This window comes from Phyllopteryx taeniolatus, chromosome 19 (assembly GCF_024500385.1).
Source record: "Phyllopteryx taeniolatus isolate TA_2022b chromosome 19, UOR_Ptae_1.2, whole genome shotgun sequence".
In the NCBI taxonomy this organism is placed as follows: Eukaryota; Metazoa; Chordata; class Actinopteri; order Syngnathiformes; family Syngnathidae; genus Phyllopteryx; species Phyllopteryx taeniolatus.
In genome coordinates, this window is record NC_084520.1 from 2,225,340 (window position 1) to 2,240,786 (window position 15,447).

Genomic DNA, 15,447 nt, shown 5'->3' on the forward strand with positions numbered 1-15,447 from the left:
TGATTAAGCCATGCAGAATAAAGATAAACGAACAATTCCTTCTAACTAATATTTTCTATTGTATTTCTGTATCTGTAAAATAGGTCAAATTGACCTTGATCACTTGAGGAGGATTAACCACAAGATTTAATGTGTGTTGTGTCTTGCAGGAAACTACCAAAAAGAGTCAAGAGCTTTTTCATTGATGGGGTGAGTTTTTGCTGCTGTATTTTTAATTCTTTCCTTTTCTGGCAACCTGGCACATGTTGCTGTGCAAGTCTTTTGATAGATACAGATTATTGTGTGTTAGTCTCTCGAGAACCTGAAAGCCCAGGAGGAGGCACGGTCCAAGCGCCACTCCACCTCGGAACTGGGAACCATCTCTTTCAGTGACATCTGCAAGGAGGGCTGGCTACACTACAAGCAGATTCTTACAGACAAGGGGAAGGTAAAACACACCGCTCGTACAATCAGCAATTATTGGTAAATGTGGCAAGGCATAAGGGAAATGTATTTCACTGGTAGGCCAAGGAGCAAAATGTTCAGTTGGCAAGTTCCATGGAAATAGGGTAAGCTGTTTTTGCATAATTCTGCAAAATAAAGTATCTTATATAGTGGTTCACACTTTGCGCAAGGGCTGTTACTTTATTTTTATTTTATTTTTTTGCAATTTCCACAGTTTAAAGTACCGTAATTTCTCGTGTATAATGCGCAGCCATGTATAATACGAACCCCCAAAGTTGACCTCAAAATTCTGGAAAGCCCTTCTACCTATGTATAATGCATTTTTACAATGCATGATTTCGCTTCGCTTAGAGTATTATCTCTATTTTGTTAGTTTTTTTTCAAAGAATTATTCTGAAGTTAACCACTTGGTTTGGACACTTAATCCTTTTTTTAATTTACTTGCTCTTACTTTGAAATTCACAGCCCTACTTTTATTCAGTAAATTAGAAAACACACAGTTGTGCTCATATGTTTGATTACCCAGGCAGAATTTGTAAGATGGGTAAAATTCTTGAAAGAAAACATGAAGGACCAGGCAAAACATATTTAATTTTATTTTAATGGGGTTCAAATTAAATGGTCATGCATTTCAGAGAAGCATTATCATTAAACAAAACATAACCAAAAATAAATTAATGATGGTTGTTGTTCAGTCATTAGTCATATTTTAAAAAACCATAACAAAAACAATATTTCACAAATTCTGCCAGGATATGTAAATTTATGAGCACAACTGTACATATATGCAGTCATAAGTACCCCTGTCATATTGGAATGAAAGTGTAGGCTACACCTTTTTTATAACCACTAGGTAGTGGTCGCATTTTGAAATGAAAGTGTACAGCTTTTTCATAACCACTAGATGGCGACATACATTTCTAAAATGTGCAAGTTTTTTTCCATTTGCCCCTATACCCATGTATACCGCACACTATTGACTTTTGACAGTTTTCTGGGGGGGGGGGGGGAATGTGCATTATACATGAGAACAACATGGCTGCAACCAGAGTGGAGCTAGTTTTAAAAAAGCAGAGTCGGTGTTGCCAAATTAGTGACTTTGTACCAATACTTTCCGACGTTACTGGTGACTACTTTAATTGTGCTATGAGACAGACAACATGAGCGGAATAATTTTCAGTTTTCCATATGATATGAGCCCGGTCGAAGGTACTTGCAGAGTCAATTGCAGTGGACATTGCCAAAGACATGGTGCCTATTTATGGGTCATTTTAATATACACCGGCTGAAATAAGTATTTAACACGTCACCATTTTTCTCACTAAATATGTTTCCAAATGTGCTATTGACATGAAATTTTCACCAGATGTTAAGAACAACCCTAGTAATCCATACATACAAAGAAAGTAGAACAAATAAGATCAGAAATTAAGTTGTGTGTAATAATGTGAAATGACACAGGGAAAAGGTACATGAAGAAAGTGAGGTGCAAAAAGACATGGAAAGCCAAGACAACACCGAAAATCTATCAATGATCAAACAGCAATCCAGCCCTTGTCAGTGCAAATTAATTTCAGTTGGTTCAGTCCCAACTGACGGCCTGCAAAAAGGTCTCATTGCCAAGGTGTAATTCAAGACACAGCTCATGATGGGTAAAAGCAAAGAGCTGTCTCAAGACCATTGCAAAGTAATTGTTGCAAACCATAACGTTGGCATTGGTTACAGGTGCATAGCTAACCTTCTGGATATTCCAGTGAACACGGTTGGGGCCATAATATGTAAGTGGAAAGCCAATCATACCACTATAAATTTGCCTTGATCATCCTCACAAGATTTCTGATAGAGGAGTGCAAGGAATAATCAGAATAGTTGTCCAAGAGCCAAGGACCACCTGTGGAGAGCTTCAAAAAGACCTGGAATTAGCAGATATTGTTTTCATAAGGAAAGCAGTGAGTAATGCACTCCGCCGCCATGGCTTCTATGCACGCTCATCACGCAAGACCCCATTGCTGAAAAAGAAAAGCATGTCATAACTCGTTTAAAGTTTGCTGAACAATATTTGGACAAGCCAGTTAAATACTGGGAGGCTATAGTCTGGTCTGATGAGAGCAAAAATGTAACCCTTTGGATGCCATAATGCACACCAAGTTTGGAGGGGAAATGGTACTGCACATCACCCTAAAAACACCATACCAACAGTGAAGTTTGGAGGTGGAAAAATGATGGTGTGGGGCTGCTGTTCAGAAAATGGTACTGGTAAACTTCACATTATTGAAGGAAGGATGAATGGGCAAATGTACCAAGACATTCTTGGCAAAAATCTGCTGCCATCCATGAGGATGATGAAAAGGAAACAACGGTGGACATTTCAGCAGGGTCATGATCCAAAACTGCCAAGGAAACTCTCAATTGGCTTCAGAGAAAATAATTAATTATTTAGCTTCTAGAATGGCCAAGCCAATCACCTGACTTCAATTCAATAAAAAAAATCCATGGAAAGAATTGAAACTCAAGGTCCATAAAAGAACCCCACAGAACCCTCAAGATTTGAAGACTGCTTGTGTGGAGGAATGGGCCAAAATCACACTAGAGCAATGCATGTGACTAGTTTCTCCATACAGGAGGCGTCTTGAACATGTCATTGCAAACAAAGGCTTTTTAACAAAGTATTTCTCCCTAAATACAAGCAGCACATCGACTGTCCTACCAGGGAAAATAATACTTTAGACCACTGCTACGGTAAAAAACGCATACCGTGCTATACCTCGTGCAGCCCTGGGCTCGTCTGATCACTGCTTAATTCACTTAATACAGGCAAGAACTTAAATGCGCGAAGCCTACAGTGAAAACAGTGAAAAAGTGGACCAATGAAGCCAAGATGGAACTTCAAAGCTGTTTGGACTGCACAGACTGGAGTGTCTTTGAAAATTCAGCTGGCAGCCTGGATGAATATACGGACACTGTTACATCCTATATCAGTTTCTGTGAAGAGGTGTGTGTACCAACAAAATCATTTCGCACATTCCACAACAACAAGCCGTGGTTCACTGCTAAACTTAAGCAGCTTCGCCAAGCTAAGGAGGATGCATATCAGAGCGGGGACAGGGCCCTGTATAATCGAGCTAGAAACCAGCTGCTAAATAAATTAACATTGCAAAGAGGAACTATGCAGCAAAGTTGGAAAAACAGTTTAGCGCAAACGACTCTAAATCAGTCTGGCATGCAGTCCAATCGCTGACTAATTACAAGCGACGATCCCCCCAAGCTGAGAACAATAGCACACTAGCCAACGACGTTAATATATTCTACTGCAGATTTGAAAAGGACAGTTTCACACCACACACCCACCCGGCCGCACCCCCGACCACAATCACACCTCTGACTTCTGCATTAACCATCCATGAACAGGATGTGAGACGCATCTTCAAACAACAAAAGATTAACAAAGCGGCAGGCCCAGACCATGTGTCCCCATCCTGCCTCAAAGTCTGCGCGGACCAGCTCGCTCCAGTCTTCACTCAGATCTTCAATAGATCTCTGGAACTGTACAAAGTTCCATCCTGTTTCACACGCTCCACCATCATTCCAGTCCCCAAGAAACCTGCAATCTCGGGTCTGAATGACTACAGGCCTGTCGGTTTGACATCTGTGGTCATGAAGTCCTTTGAACGTCTCGTTCTGGACCACCTCAAAAGTGTCACAGGTCCCCTGCTGGACCCCCTGCAGTTTGCCTACCAAGCGAACAGGTATGCGGATGATGCAGTCAACATGCGACTGCACTTCATCCTAGAACACCTCGACAGTGCAGGAACCTACGCGAGGATCCTGTTCGTGGACTTCAGCTCAGCGTTCAACACCATCATCCCTGAACTCCTTTCATCCAAGCTTCTCCAGCTCAGCGTCTCACCTGCCATCTGCCAGTGGATTTACAGCTTTCTGATGGGCAGGACACAGCAGGTCAGGCTGGGGGAGGCCACCTCATCCACACGCAGCATCAGCACTGGGGCGCCCCAAGGTTGTGTCCTCTCTCCACTGCTCTTCTCTCTCTACACGAACGACTGCACCTCAGCGAACCCGACTGTCCAACTCCTGAAGTTTGCAGATGACACCACTGTCATCGGCCTCATCAAGGACGGTGACGAGTCCGCATATCGACAGGAAGCGGAGCGGCTGGAGCTGTGGTGCAGCCGACACAACCTGGAGCTGAACACGCTCAAGACTTGTAGAGATGATCGTGGACTTCAGGAGGCATCCTTCGCCACAGCTGCCCCTCACGTTGTCCAGCTGCCTTGTGTCAACCGTCGAGACCTTCAAGTTCCTGGGAATTACAGTCTCTCAGGACCTGAAGTGAGCGACCAAAATCAACTCCGTCCTCAAAAAGGCCCAGCAGAGGATGTACTTCCTGCGGCTTCTGAGAAAGCACGGCCTGCCACCGGAGCTGCTGAAACAGTTCTACACAGCGGTCATCGAATCAGTCCTGTCTTCTTCCATCACAGTCTGGTTTGGTGCTGCTCCAAAAAAGGACAAACTCCGACTGCAACGGACAATCAAAACTGCTGAAAGGATTGTCGGTACCCCCCTACCCACCATTAAGGACTTGCACGCTGCCAGAACTAAGACAAGGGCGTGCAAAATCCTCTCGGACCCTCCGCAACCCGGTCACCAGCTCTTCCAGCTCCTTCCCTCAGGTAGGCGCTACCGATCAATGCAAACTAGAAATAGTAGACATTCCAACAGCTTCTTCCCTCTTGCGATCAACTTCTTAAACACCATCCATCCATCCATTTTCTACCGCTTATCCGGGTTGGGTCGCGGAGGCAGTAGCTTTAGCAGGGACGCCCAGACTTCCCTCTACCCAGCCACTTCATCCAGCTCTTCCAAGGGGATCCCGAGGCGTTCCCAGGCCAGCCGAAGGACGTAATCTCTCCAGCGTGTCCTGGGTCGTCCCCGGGGTCTCCTCCCGGTGGGACGTGCCCGGAACACCTCACCAGGGAGGCGTCCGGGAGGCATATGAATCAGATGCCCCAGCCACCTCATCTGGCTCCTCTCAATGCGGAGGAGCAGCGGCTCTACTCTGAGATCCTCCCTGATGACCGAGCTTCTCACTCTATCTCTAAGGGAGAGCCCGGACACCCTGCGGAGGAAACTCATTTCGGCCGCTTGTATCCGGGATCTTGTTCTTTCGGTCACGACCCACAGCTCATGACCATAGGTGAGGGTAGGAACGAAGATCGACCGGTAAATTGAGAGCTTCGCCTTTTGACTTAGCTCCTTCTTTACCACAACGGACCGATACAAAGTCCGCATCACTGCAGACGCTGCACCGATCCGCCTGTTGATCTCCCGTTCCATTCTTCCCTCACTCGTGAACAAGACCCCAAGATACTTGAACTCCTCCACTTGGGGCAGGATCTCAACCCCGACCAGGAGAGGGCATGCCACCATTTTCCGACTGAGGACCATGGTCTCAGATTTGGAGGTGCTGATTCTCATCCCAGCCGCTTCACACTCGGCTGCGAACTGCTCCAGTGAGAATTGGAGGTCACGCCTTGATGAAGCCAACAGAACCACATCATCTGCAAAAAGCAGAGATGCAATACTGAGGCCACCTAACCGGACCCCCTCTACGCCTTGACTGCGCCTAGAAATTCTGTCCATAATAGTTATGAACAGAATCGGCGACAAAGGGCAGCCTTGGCGGAGTCCATCCCTCACCGGGAACGAGTCCGACTTACTGCCGGATATGCGGACCAAACTCTGACTCCGGTTGTACAGGGACCGAACAGCCCGTATCAGGGGGTTCGGTACCCCATACTCCCGAAGCACCTCCACAGGACTCCCCGAGGGACACGGTCGAACGCCTTCTCCAAGTCCACAAAACACATGTAGACTGGTTGGGCGAACTCCCATGCACCCTCGAGGACCCTGCCGAGGGTGTAGAGCTGGTCCACTGTTCCACGGCCAGGACGAAAACCACACTGCTCCTCCTGAATCTGAGATTCGACTTCCCGACGGACCCTCCTCTCCAGCAGCCCTGAATAGACCTTACCAGGGAGGCTGAGCAGTGAGCACTTCTTAAACAGCTGACCTACAATTCCATTACAACATGCTGGCAATTTTTGACTTGAGTTCACATTTCTGTGGGGCCAATTATGTATTACTCGTGCACTCACTGTAGTTGTCTCGCCATGCTGCACTATTTGCATATACTGGCCACTCATGCCAGAGTAGCATCTGCTCCATTTGCACACTGATTGAGGAGTATCTGTAACATTTGCACAACCAACATTGTCCCAGATTATCGCACTACTCGTCACTTTAAACCGCATACACTCCTTGAAGTCTCAACGCCCTTTGCACAATGGTCATTGCACCGGTCTATTGCAATATTAGTCATTCGAACTGCTCTAAGTGCTAGAGGACTCTGCATCTTTTTGCACAATTGTCAAAAAAACAACAAAAAAAATGTACCGGGATTACCAGATAACTAGCAACCCTTTACTGCTCGGTGACTGTTTTTTTTTTTGTCAATGTCTTTCTGTCTCCAAAGTGTTCTGTAAATTGACTGTCTGTTCTCGTACTAGAGCGGCTCCAACTACCGGAGACAAATTCCTTGTGTGTTTTTTGGACATACTTGGCAAATAAAGATGATTCTGATTCTGATTAAATAAATAACGTGTTCAATACTCAGTTCACATTATTACACATAACTTAATTTCTGATCTTATTTATTCTACTTTCTCTTTATGTATGGATTACTTGGGCTGTTCCCAACATCTGGTGAAATTTTCATGTCAATAGCACCTTTGGAAATATATTTAGTGAGAAAAATGGTGATGTGTTAAATACTTATTTCACCCACTGTAATTTAATCAATAACGGTTAACACATGGCCCACTGAATTTCCTTTTGGAAATCAATTTAACATAAGAATATTTTCATGATAGACAGTTATCCGGCGGCACGGTGGGCGACTGGTTAGAGTGTCTGCCTCACAGTTCTGAGGACCGGGGTTTAAATCGTCTGTGTGGAGTTTGCATGTTCTCCCCGTGCCTGCGTGGGTTTTCTCCGGGCACGCCGGTTTCCGCATCCCAAAAACATGCATGGTAGGTTAATTGATGACTCTAAATTGCCCGTAGGTGTGAATGTGAATGGTTGTTTGTTTATGTGTGCCCTGCGATTCGCTGGCATCCAGTTCAGGGTGTACCCCGCCTCTTGCCCGGAGATAGCTGGGATAGGCTACTGCGACTCTTGTGAGGATAAGCGGCTCAGAAAATGGATGGATTGATGGACAGATATCCTTAAAAGGTTATAATTGTTATGATCCGACAAATGAATTTGAAAAAAGACAAGGCAAACATTGAGTTAAAATGTTTTAATAACAAAAATAGCATGTAACACGCAAGGAAAAATAATCCTGAATGAATGAAAAGAGCACGTAATAGTGAAATGAAATAGTAAAAAGTACCAACAAAAGTTGACGTCAACAAAATGGTTGACTTTGAACAAATACTACGAATCCTCAACGAAACAAAAGAGGTGGAGGGAACCACAGCAGAAGGACGATGCCAGGGAAAGAAATAATTATCCATAATCTAATCTGCGCAAGATTAGAAAAACTATCAAAAACACAAAAGGGTGCTTCCCCAGAACACTAGACAACAAAAAGGAAGTAGTGTAATTGTGAGAACAAGAAATACGAAAGACCATATATGATGCAACCATCTGTTTTCATCATTCTGCCTCTGCTGCACGTAAGTACCCAGCTGATGATCATTGCCAACAGGTGTGTCTTTGGAGGGTCTGCGCATCACCCAGGAAATTATAGACAGAAAAAATAGACACAGCAGAGATGCAGAGAACAGGAACATGACAATAATTGTCCATCCATCCATCCATTGTCCATCCATCCATCCATTTTCCATACTGCTTATCTTCACTAAGGGTGACCTTAGTGAGGATAAGCATGCTCTCAGCTTGTTTCTAAGAAAGAAAAAATATTCTAAATTAATCTTGATAATAATGAATATATATTCTTAATACCCGAAAGGGTAACGTGGGTCCCCCTTCTCATGGGCTCACCAGCTGTGGGAGGGGCCATAGGGGTCGGGTGCAGTGTGAGCTGGGCGGTGGGCGAAGGCAGGGTCCTTGGCGATCCGATCGCCGGTGACAGAAGCTGGCTCTAGGCACGTGGAATGTCACGTCTCTGGCTGGGAAGGAGCCCGAGCTGGTGTGTGAGGTCTAGAAGTTCCGACTTGATATAATCGGGCTCGTCTCCACGCGCGGCTTGGGCTCTGGTACAAGTCCTCTTGAGAGCGGTTGGACTCTCTTCCACTCTGGAGTTGCCCACAGTGAGAGGCGGCGAGCAGGTGTGGGCATACTTATTGCCCCCCGGCTGTACTTTGGGGTTCACCCCAGTGGACGAAAAGGTAGCCTCCCTCCGTCTTTGGGTGGGGGGATGAGTCCTGACTGTTGTTTGTGCCTATGCACCAAACAGCAGTTCAGAGTACCCACCCTTTTTTGAGTCTTTAGAGGGGGTGCTGGAGAGTGCTCCTGCTGGGGACTCCATCGTTCTGCTGGGGGACTTAAATGCTCACATGGGCAATGACTGGAAGGGTGTGATTGGGAGGAACGCCCCCGCCGCCGTTCAGAACCCGAGCGGTGTTCTGTTATTGGATTTCTGTGCTTAGCAGTGATTGTCCATAACGAAACACCATGTTCAAGGATAAGCGTGTCCACACGTGCACTTGGCACCAGATCGCAGTTCGATGATCGACTTTGTGGTCGTGTCATCAGACTTGCGCCGCATGTCTTGGACACTCGGGTGAAGAGAGGGGCAGAGCTGTCAAATGACCACCGCCTGGTGGTGAGTTGGCTCCGATGGTGGGGAAAGATGCCGGTCCGACGTGGCAGACCCAAACTTATTGTGAGGGTCTGCTGAGAACGTCTGGCAGAATCCCGTGTCAGAAGGAGTTTCAAGTCGCACCTCCGACAGAACTTTGCTCGTGTTCCAGTGTAAGAGGGGGACATTGAGTCCGACCATGTTCCACGCCTCCACTGGTGAGGCGGCCGACCGGAGCTGTGGCCGTAAGGTGGTCGGTGCCTGTCGTGGCGGCAATCCCCGAACCCGTTGGTGGACACCAATGGTGAGGGATGCCGTCAAGCTGAAGAAGGAGTCCTATCGGGCATTTTTTGGCCTGTGGGACTCCTGAGGCAGCTGATGGGTACTGACTGGCCAAGCGGAATGCAGCTTTGGTGGTCGTTGAAGCAAAAACTCGGGCATGGGAAGAGTTCGGTGAGGCCATGGAGAAAGACATCCGGACGGCTTCAAGGAAATTCTGGTCCGGCGTCAACACTGTGTATAGTGGGGATGGGGCGCTGCTGACCTCGACTCCGTACGTCATGAGTCGGTGGGGAGAATACTTCGAAGACCTCCTCAATTCCATTGACACACCTTCCCATGTGGAAGCAGAGTCTGGGGTCTCTGAGGCGGGCTCTCCTATCTCTGGGGTCGAGGTGGTTAAAAAGGCTCTGGATGTTGTAGGGCTTTCGCATGGACATCGGGGACAGTGCCTCTGGATTGGCAGACTGGGATGGTGGTCCCCTATTTTTAGAAGGGGGACCGGAGGGTGTGTTCCAATTACAGGGGGATCACACTCCTCAGCGTCCCTGGTAAGGTTTATTGAGGGGTGCTGGAGAGGAGGGTCCGTCGGAAAGTCGAATCTCAGATTCAAGAGGAGCAGTGTGGTTTTGGTCCTGGCCTTGGAACAGTGGCTCTACACCCTCGGCAGGGTCCTCGAGGGTGCATGGGAGTTCGGCCAACCAGTCCACATGTGTCTTGTGGAATTGGAGAAGGCGTTCGACCATGTCCCTCGGGGAGTCCTGTGCAGGGTGCTTCGGGAGTATGGTGTACCAAACTTCCTGATTCAGGCTCTTCGGTCCTTGTACGACCGGTGTCAGAGTTTGGTCCACATTGCCAGCAGTAAGTCGGACTCGTTTCCGGTGAGGGTTGGACTCTGCCAAGGCTGCCCTTTGTCACCGATTCTGTTCATAACTTATGGACAGAATTTCTTGGCGCCGCTGAGGCGTAGAGGTGGTCCGGTTTGGTGGCCTCAGTATTGTATCTCTGCTTTTTGCAGATGATGTGGTTCTGTTGGCTTCATCAAGCCGTGATCGCCAACTCTCACTGAAGCGCTTCGCAGCAGAGTGTGAAGCGGCTGGGATGAAAATTAGCACCTCCAAATCTGAGACCATGGTCCTCGGTCGGAAAAGGGTGGCGGGGATGAGATCCTACCCCAAGTGGAGGAGTTCAAGTATCTTGGGGTCTTGTTCACGAGTGAGGGAAAAATGGAACAGGAGATCAGCAGGCGGATCGGTGCAGCTTCTGCAGTGATGCAGACTTTGTATCGGTGCGTTGTGGTAAAGAAGGAGCTAAGCCGAAAGGCGAAACTCTCAATTTACCGGTCGATCTACTTGAATTTCCTCCATAGGTTGTCCGGGCTCTCCCTTAGAGAGAAGCTCGGTCATCCAGGAGGAGCTCAGAGTAGAGCCGCTGCTCCTCCACATTGAGAGGAGCCAGAGGAGGTGGCCGAGGCATCTGATTCGGACGCCTCCCGGACGCGCCCCTGGTGAGGTGTTCCACGCATGTCCCACCGGCAGGAGATCCTGAGGACGACCCAGGACACGCTGGAGAGACTATGTCTCCCAGCTGGTCTCGGAGCGCCTCGGGATCTCCCCAGAAGTGCTGGATGAAGTGGCTGGTGAGTGGGAGGTCTGGGCGTCCCTGCTGGGGCTGCTGCCCCCGTGACCTGAGCTCGAATAAGCTGAAGAAGATGGATGACGGATGGATGGATAATGCCAAAAGGTCTTTAAAGTTAGGTGTCCGAAATGAAGTTTCATGGTTTTCAACATTATCTGAAGATGCTCATTATAATTGTAGATATATAGATTTGTCTCCTAATGTTTCATATGCTTTTTCCATGAAAATTAACACAAATGCATCTTAGTGTCTTCAGCGTTCCTTTATTTGGTTTTTTTTACAAACGTAACTTTCTTTGTCACTCAAGCTGTCTTTGCCTTTAATGCCACTGGAGAGAGCCTCATTATGTTGTTGAAATACACCGGAGGAGTCTGGGAGCTGAAGTGCGAGGATGAGGCATCCATTTTGCTTACATTTATACAATAGCATTTTTGAAATCATTTTAGAAACACTTTACATGGTTAGAATTAGTGAATTATTTTAAAAGATACATCATTTTATTAATAAGCAAATATTTTGCAGGCAGAGACTGCAAACTAGGGACTTACATCAGCAATACTTGCCATTGTGCAATGAAATCAGTTAGCAAATGGGGAGTCAAATTCATTTGAAGCAGGGCTGGCCTTTCCTGTGTCAAAATTAACCATCTTTTGATCTCTCCTTGACCCCGTGACATATTCCAACAAAGGTTAAGGAAAAGTAGTACAAAGGTTAGGAGATTGGACTTTCCAAAGAAGTCCCCGAGTTGAGCGCACTGAATATTGCAAATAGGGGTGTCCCGATTCGATCTTTGAGATCGGAAATCGGTCCGATGTCAGCAAAAAAACGAGTATTGGATCGGATCGGACTGGATCTAAAATCGATTTTACCACTTTTACACAAGCAGTCCATTCCATGCGCCACTCTATCCAGCAGCGCCCAGACGGCACGCAGAGCCCACATGATTACAACAACAGGTTGCTAAGGTGCTAACAGTAGCAAGGAGTAAAAGTGAATGTTGCTTGCTTAAAGTTGTTTATTGACACTCCAGTTGAAATTCACTCTAAAACTAAACACACATAAAATAATTACACCTATTGAATGTTCAAATACATCACATACTTTGTATTTCTTTGTTTTTGTTCAGAAAAATTGCTCATGCACAATGAATGAAAAACAGCATTGACGAGCTAACAAAAATTAGTATTGAACTCATAGCACTTATATGTCTCAAAATAATGAATAGACAATGGTACACAAATTCTGTATAAACACACAAAAGGGCAATATAACAATACTCTCATGCATATATTATTCAAACTGTGAAAAAGGAGTTATATTAAAAATATTCAATTGTGACTTCTACTTTATTTGTTTGTGTGTATATCACTGTGCGTATCTCATTGTGTGCACCATAGTGCCCCTCAGAGGTCAAGACGTGCACAGCAGGAACAGCGAATAAAACTACCGCAAATGCATTGCCAGTGCACGTGTAGAAACCAAATGCTGTTCCCACTATATACTGAGAGTAAAAAAAATAACTGAATTGAACTTGAATTGTTATTCTGCACTTTAAAAGTATAATTTGTATTTATTAGGTATTGACTTTTTTTTCATGGTTTTCTAAATAATTTTTTTTGTTAATCTATTCAAATGTAGAATATGCTTATATTGAAGTCAAGCAGTGGTTATGTTGCCATTTAAATATTTTTTGTTAATATTGGTTTTATTGAAGTTGTTTTTCAGTATTTTCTAATATACTTTGTATTTATTTTATTCAACTGTAGTACATAGAGAAATTGACTGATTGCCAATTTTTTTTAAAAATGGGGAATTACGGTGTGGTGTTTGGCTCCAACAGTACAGGTGGGCGGGACAAAGTATTATCTTTACCACACACTAATTTAGATTCAGGGTGAGACAACTGCACATTTGTCAAGGAGAGCGGAGAGTTTGGATTTCACAGACCAGCAGAGATGATCTCACGCCTGCCAGACAACCATTTGTATTCATAAAAACAAACTTGACGTTCTAGAGCAGGGCTGGGCAACCAAATACTATAATTTGAACCCATTTCCTACAGAAATGAAAAGGCTAAAATGAAGATTGTTTTTCTTTTTCTGTATGCTAGTTTTTATTTCTGCATGCGATAAAAACAGTTGGAATTCTGGGGAAAAAGATAGTGGGTTAAAGTGTACTTTCAAATCAAATACTCTCTTTATTTGAATCCTCCACGTATTTATGAAATAAAAATCTCAATTTAAATTATCCACATGCAGCAAACCAAAAATGCAGTGCGCTCCTATATGAGTCATCATGTTATCGCTTTTACTGGAGCGTGCAGCTCAGCGCACAGCGTCTGCAAATTAGTGTTGTAAAATACATAGAAATATATACATTGACACGACCTTGAGTGGGGTGGCCCTTCCCTGTGAAACATCACCCTGTCCGCCATATTGGATGTGGCCATATTATTAGCCACTGAAGCTCTAAATTAAATTTGTAATATGGTGTTATAATGGCCAAATAGAAATCAAAATTAATGGTTCAGTCTTAATGCCATGAGTTTTGGCTTTGAGTGTAAACTGGTGATACAATCTCCAAGCAGCAAATGAATGTGACGGATGAGGCGAATTCTGCCATCTCTGGGGTTTAAGTCACCGAGGTGGTTAAAAAGCTCTTCGGTGGCAGGGCCCCAGTCAGTTGCCACCAGTCACCAGCCCATGGCTCAGCTGGGAAGCAGCCTGGTCCCTGGTCGAGGCACGGCCAGCGGGACCCGCCTCGGAACATGACCGCATGTGCACCCTGTGGACCCGGGTTTAATCTCTCCGCACTCATCTTTGCACATTTTACAAACCCCAATTCCAATAAAATTGGAACGTTGTGTAAACTGTAAATAAAGACAGAATACAATGATGTGAAAATAATTTTCAACCTATATTCATACACTACAAAGACAAAATACAGTATTTAGTGTTCAAAGTGATTAAAGTAATTGTTTTGTGCAAATACTCTCTCATTTTGAATTTTATGCCTACAAAACATTCCTAAAAAGCTTGGACAGGGGCAGCAAAAGACTGAGAATGTTGACGAATGCTCCGAAAACACCCGTTTGGACCATTCTACAGGTGAGTGTCATGATTGTGTATAAAAGGAGCATCCCTGAAAGGCTCAGTTGTTCACAAGCAAGGACTGGGCCAGGTTCACCACTTTGTGAACAACTGAGTGGGCAACTTGTCCAACAGTTTAAAAACATTTCTCAACGTACAGTTGCAAGGAATTTAGCGATTTCACCATTTACGGTCCTTAATATCATCAAAAGATTCTGAGAATCTGGAGAAATTTCCACACGTAAGCAGCAAGGCTGAAAGCCAACATTGAATACCCGTGACCTTCAATCCCTGAGGCAGCACTGCATTAAAAACCAGCATCATTGTGGAGAGGATATTCCCATGTGGGCTGAGGAATACTTGCGAAAACCACTGTCAGTTAACACAGTTCCTTGCTACATCTACAAATGCAAGTTAAAACTCTTACCTTAAAAGCGAAATCCATACAGTATATCAAACAACACCCAGAAATGCCGCGGGCTTCTCTGGGCTGAGCTCACCTGAGATGGACTGACGCAAAGTGGAAAAATGTGCTGTTGTCTGACGAGGCCACATTTCAAATTCTTTTTGTAGATCATGGACGTCGTGTCCTCCAGGCCAAATAGGAAAAGGACCATTCGGATTGTTACCAGCGCAAAGTTCAAAAGCCAGCATCTGCGAGGGTATGGGGGTGTGTTACTGCCCATGGCATGCCATCCAGGCAATGTCTTTTTCAGGGACGTCCCTGCATATTTCAGCAAGACAATGGCAAGCCACATTCTGCAAGTGTGGCTTCGTAGTAAAAGAGTGTGAATACTAGCCTGCCAGCAGTCCAGACCTCTCTCCCATTGAAAATGTGTGTAATGTGTGAAAACGAAACAACGGAGACCACAGACTGTTGAGCAACTGAAGTTGTACATCAAGCAAGAATGGGAAAGAATTCCACATACAATGTTTCAACAATTAGTGTCCTCAGTTTCCAAACGCTTTATTGAGTGTTGTTAAAAGGAATAGTGATCTAACGCAGTGGTAAACATGCCCCTGTCCCAGCTTTTTTTGGAACGTGTTACAGGCATCAAATTAAAAATGAGTGTACATTTGCCAAAAAAAAAAAAAAAAAAAGTATTAAGTTTTATCAGTTTGATCATTAAATGTATTGTCTTTGTAGTGGGCGGC

General features: G+C 45.2%; 1 protein-coding gene across 1 annotated transcript in view; it reads left to right on the forward strand.

Moving 5' to 3' along the window:
• LOC133469225 (rho GTPase-activating protein 23-like) overlaps window positions 1-15,447 on the forward strand; it is a 135,104-nt gene that overhangs the window by 86,816 nt on the left and 32,841 nt on the right. The window contains exons 10-11 of the mRNA XM_061756029.1: window positions 150-189; window positions 290-427. Of these exons, the coding sequence (XP_061612013.1) occupies window positions 150-189; window positions 290-427 (178 nt within the window). The remainder of the gene's footprint in view (window positions 1-149; window positions 190-289; window positions 428-15,447) is intronic.